We start from the raw sequence: 4748 nt of genomic DNA, 5'->3' as shown, positions 1-4748 counted from the left end.
ACGTTACCCGGAACTAACGCAGCTTGCGGACAAACAGACAAAAATCTTTAAATGCGATTTTTGTTAGCAACAACGCAAATACTTCATCTTCCCGAAATCTAGAATTATTATTTTGATACTACAAAAAGACACTCCAATTTTATTACATGTATGGATATAGAAGATAGATGAGAATAACATAGTTAAATGAATATAATAATCACGGTATACAAGTAGCGACGAAGGCGTCTAAAATTATCCAACTCGTGCTGGAGTGGTCGTTTTGTTATTATCCAAACAAGTGCGGTTCGCTGTTGACGCTGACTGCTTACTTTTAGCGAGATAATGAGTGCTCGGTTGTTTCCCGTGTGTTTTCATCGCCGTAACGTTTGCAAAAACCTAGTAATTAACATAAAGAAAACAAAGATAACAAGTTATTGTATAGAGATATAATTTGTGATAATTAACTTGTTAAAACTTTCATGATATTTAAGAGTTTAGAAAATTGTTTTTAGTTTAGAATAAAATCTGACTGATTATTTTCGATTTGTTAAGAACATAAAAAATATGTTATTTTAAATGTCATATTGAGTTATATTCGTAAATATTGTATGAAAATGTTATTGTTCAATTTCAACTTGGTACACTTAAAGTCATATTATTGTCAGTTCTGTAATGAACTTCTTGTGACCTTTCGTGAGAGTGTTCACGTAATAATTGTGATTTCTTGCCAACTGTGTCGAGTTATAGTATTTCATACGCGACAGTCATTTCTATTTATTGATTTGAACGACCTAGACTAAGTAGCCTTCATTTTTAAAACAAAACCTAATGATATTCATAAAAGATATAAAATTAGATAGAGAAGGTGTGAGATGGGGAAGACATTTAGATAACAGAGCAAGTATATGTTAAAAATAACTTGTTCTTAATTTTCATGTTATTTAAGTAACATAACTTTATTTTTTGGTACCAAATTAATTGCACAAGCAGAACGATTTACCTCAATATAAAACTTTCCGAGAAAGAGAACAAAAGAGGAATAAAAACAATTTATAACGGACAGTACGAGAATGTAGTTGAAGATATTGTCAACTGCATAATAAAGCAGATAAGAGCAACAAAAGAAAAATAAAGGCACTGACAGAAATAATCTTGAAACATGGCGGGACATTTATCATTTTGAATGAAACCAGAAGATTAATTTTTATTCAGCCTCTCATTTTTCATTCGTAACAATTGTTTTGAACTTTACTGTTCATCATTTTTTATATTTCTTTCACGACCTTGCTCGAAAGCTTACATTATATTATGCTTGTGTTTATAACAGTGTAATAAAACTGTATAATTTCGTGTTTATCGTCGAATGAAAATAATGATTGAATAATTAAATTTATTAGATTAGCGTGGTATGGACATAATGTTATGCGACGTGATGGGGATATATACCAGATAGTGTTAAGATTGATTGTGGATGGCTACAAAGGTAGAAAAAGACCGAAGAAATTATAGGTGGATTGTGTGAAAGAGGATATAAGAAGGGAGTGGATTCAGATATGACGACTGATAGAGATGTATGGAAGCACATACTGTGCCGACCCTCCGTAGGGAAAAGGGCAAGTTGATGGTGAATACTTTAATACTTTCGAATATTATAAAGCACGACATGATGTTTTATACAATATATTACGAGAAAAATCTCATTGCTTGCTACTCACTTTTTGTAATAAAATAATGCTTTAGTGAGCCATTTAATATTTTTATTTCTTTGTTTCCAGTCACTTATATCCTGGTCATTTTTTTGTTTAATGTTTTTAAGCTATATGCAAAACTGTTATCTTTATATCTCTAAATTGAACAACATAAAGGTTGAAAGGTTAAGTTTTTTTTATATTCACAAAGTAAATATAAAGAGTCAAAGAGAATACAAAAGGTGATATCTGAAACTTTGTTCCTGAAGTTGGTATCAAAGATGTTTAACAATGTCTCTTGTAACAATAGAACAATACAGCTCTGAGCCTACGAGCGATCTTCACTCTACCCTGTATTAATAATATACTGAAAAACCTTTAGAATATATAAAATGCTTTAAAAAAATAATTCGTGGAGTCTATGGTACTTGCAATATTCATTACTTTATCAGGTTTATTTGTATAACTAGCTGTTCCCGTGGGACTTCATCCGCATAAAATTAAGAAATGTATTGTTTACATGTGTCAAATTATCAATTGCAAATATCAAAATGACATGACAAATCTTGGCAATCTTGCTTCCTTGATGTTGGCAGCAACTTATGGTCTCTCCCCCACATTAGGGTTTTTCTACAAAATATTTACCCCCTAAGTTCAATTGCTTGAAAACATATAGCCTATAGCGTAACGTAAGTGTAGGGCTTTTTATTTTAAAAATAATTATGAAAAAATATGCTGTAATTGCTCACATCTTAGGCAACAAAGAAGTAAGTAAGAAGTAAAGAAGTGTGTGTTTACGCTTTATTATAATAGTATAGATGAAGTATGAAGTATGAAGTATAGATATAGATAATTAAACCTCATAAATATTATACTTTATTAACTTAATCATAATGAACAAATAGGTCAATGCTGTTCTATAAAAGTTGTTGATTCTTTAATCCTTCTGTAATCCGATTAAAGTTTTAATTAAATGCATTTTAATGACGTATTATCATTAATCTCTTGTTGTTTTTTTTAATTAAAATAGCTTTATTATTATCCCTTGAAGACAAAATATATATCGTATTTAATATGAATGGATCCGTTCCATTTTACAATAGAATTGCAACGAATTAAAGTCTTCGAAACGTACAATGTATGACAGAACAGAAATTACTATTGCGGCTTGAAATATAATTATGTTGGCTCGTTGAGGACGTATTGTGTGGTACGACTAGCACGTCAAAAGCGGTTTGTGTCCATTATACCGACTTCCGTAGCTCACCGCCTCCACACTAATTGCGAGACCAAGTGTAATGACCTAAACTTCTGCACATTGTAGCACTTTGTATACCCGATTATTAACATAGACGAATCGCACAATTGTCGATAAAATTCAGATTCCGTAATATAAAATACACAAAAAAAATATGTGTCTATGACATATAATATGTACATTTGTAAATTTTTGCCCTTTTTAAATGCGCTTGGTTAGTTGGTATAAAAAGTTTTCTTCAAACTACACAAAGTAATGACTTGAATAGTTAATGCTTTTTACCGGGCTTATAGATTTTTCTCTATAACTTTTTCAAGGTACAAAACGCAGTAATGGATTACTTTGATTCACGAGCGAATGTTAGCTCCGATAATGTCGGTCAAACATTTCACTCCTCTGTATTCATAGTTTTTATTTCGTACGGTTTTTAATATACATTATTGGCTATGCCACTAACGTACTATTTCGTGAATATTTTGTACATAAGAAGTTACATTTTAATATCTTAAATAATGTAGAGGATAGTCTGGAAGAACTCATAAGCTACTAACTTTTGTGTTTTTATTAATTCCACGCGGATGGAGTCGCGGGCGAAAGCTAAGTATAAAATATTTGACGAAACAGAGCTTTACAATTTTAATGGGTTCTCGCGAATTGAATATTTATGTTTGTAGTGAGAAATAAAGATGTTTTCTTTTTGTAGGTCCTGCCTGGGCTGTACGTTGGCAACTATCGGGACTCCAAGGACCCCGTGCAGCTCGACAAATACAAGATTACCCACATTCTATCCATACACGACGCCGCCAGAAGACTGCATTCCGTGAGTACTCACAAACGTTACCTATTTACGTTACATTTTAAGCAAAAACTAATATTTGAAGAGATATTGGTCCTTCGAGTCGGATTTGGAAAATGAAAAGTTAAATAATGTAAAATACAACATCATCTGTTGGAGAAATGGGCCAATCGAACCATGACCTCATACGACCTTATACAAAACGTGTTACTGCGTTTCATGAAATGACAGATGTTGGAGATATAATTCAAATTGAATCCAGCCACTATAATTTACTTGGACGTAGTATCACGGTAGATATCTTTTGTTATATTCACGTGTAATTTATTGCCATCTCTTGACTAGTCTTGGAGCTTGGAAGACAGCCAACTGTTTGTAGATCTAGAGGTTAGGCTTATGTTACAATTACTGTCAGGTATATCATGTAATTGTTCAAGAAAAAAAAAATAAAAAAATGTTTATGAAGTACACAACATTCATATAAAATTTACTAACAACACAAACCAAATGCTTATTCATTTAGTTTATCTAAAAAAATAATTTCTTCCGACATTTTCGTTGTGTAGCAGTTCACTTTGTGTTCGCACGGTTCTGCAAACGAGCCGTCTTCCGCATTCGCGTCCAATGATTTATTCACCGTCTCGCCATCGTGCGCTCATAAACTATGATGTCACGCAAACGTTTATTATAAATGCTTTCAGATGAAAGTAGATACTTGATTGTCACATAATATAAGATACGACTTCATCCGCATAAAAGTATAAAAATTTCTTTTTATTGTTCACATTTGTCAAATTATCAATTACAAATATCAAAATGTCATAACATAATGTCAAATCATGGCAACCTTGTTTCCTTGATGTTGGCAACCACTTATGGTCTCTTTCCCACATTAGGATTTTTATCCAAAATATTTACCCATAAGTTTAACGGCGTGAAAATATATAGCCTAAAGCGAGACGTAAGTGTAGGGCTTTTTACTACAAAAAGAGTTATTCGAAAATATGCTGTGATTGCTGACATC

General features: G+C 32.0%; 1 protein-coding gene across 1 annotated transcript in view; it reads left to right on the top strand.

Moving 5' to 3' along the window:
- The first annotated feature begins 3260 nt into the window (after window positions 1-3260).
- The window catches only part of LOC106109664 (dual specificity protein phosphatase 22-like), a 15075-nt gene continuing 13587 nt past the window's right edge, over window positions 3261-4748 (top strand). Inside the window, exons 1-2 of the mRNA XM_013291248.1 lie at window positions 3261-3302; window positions 3632-3748. Coding sequence (XP_013146702.1) covers window positions 3261-3302; window positions 3632-3748 — 159 coding nt within the window. The remainder of the gene's footprint in view (window positions 3303-3631; window positions 3749-4748) is intronic.

The sequence above is a fragment of the Papilio polytes genome, unplaced genomic scaffold (assembly GCF_000836215.1).
Source record: "Papilio polytes unplaced genomic scaffold, Ppol_1.0 DF821067.1, whole genome shotgun sequence".
Classification (NCBI taxonomy): Eukaryota; Metazoa; Arthropoda; class Insecta; order Lepidoptera; family Papilionidae; genus Papilio; species Papilio polytes.
Note: the sequence above shows the minus strand (reverse complement) of the source record. Positions and strands in the feature narration are given on the sequence as shown.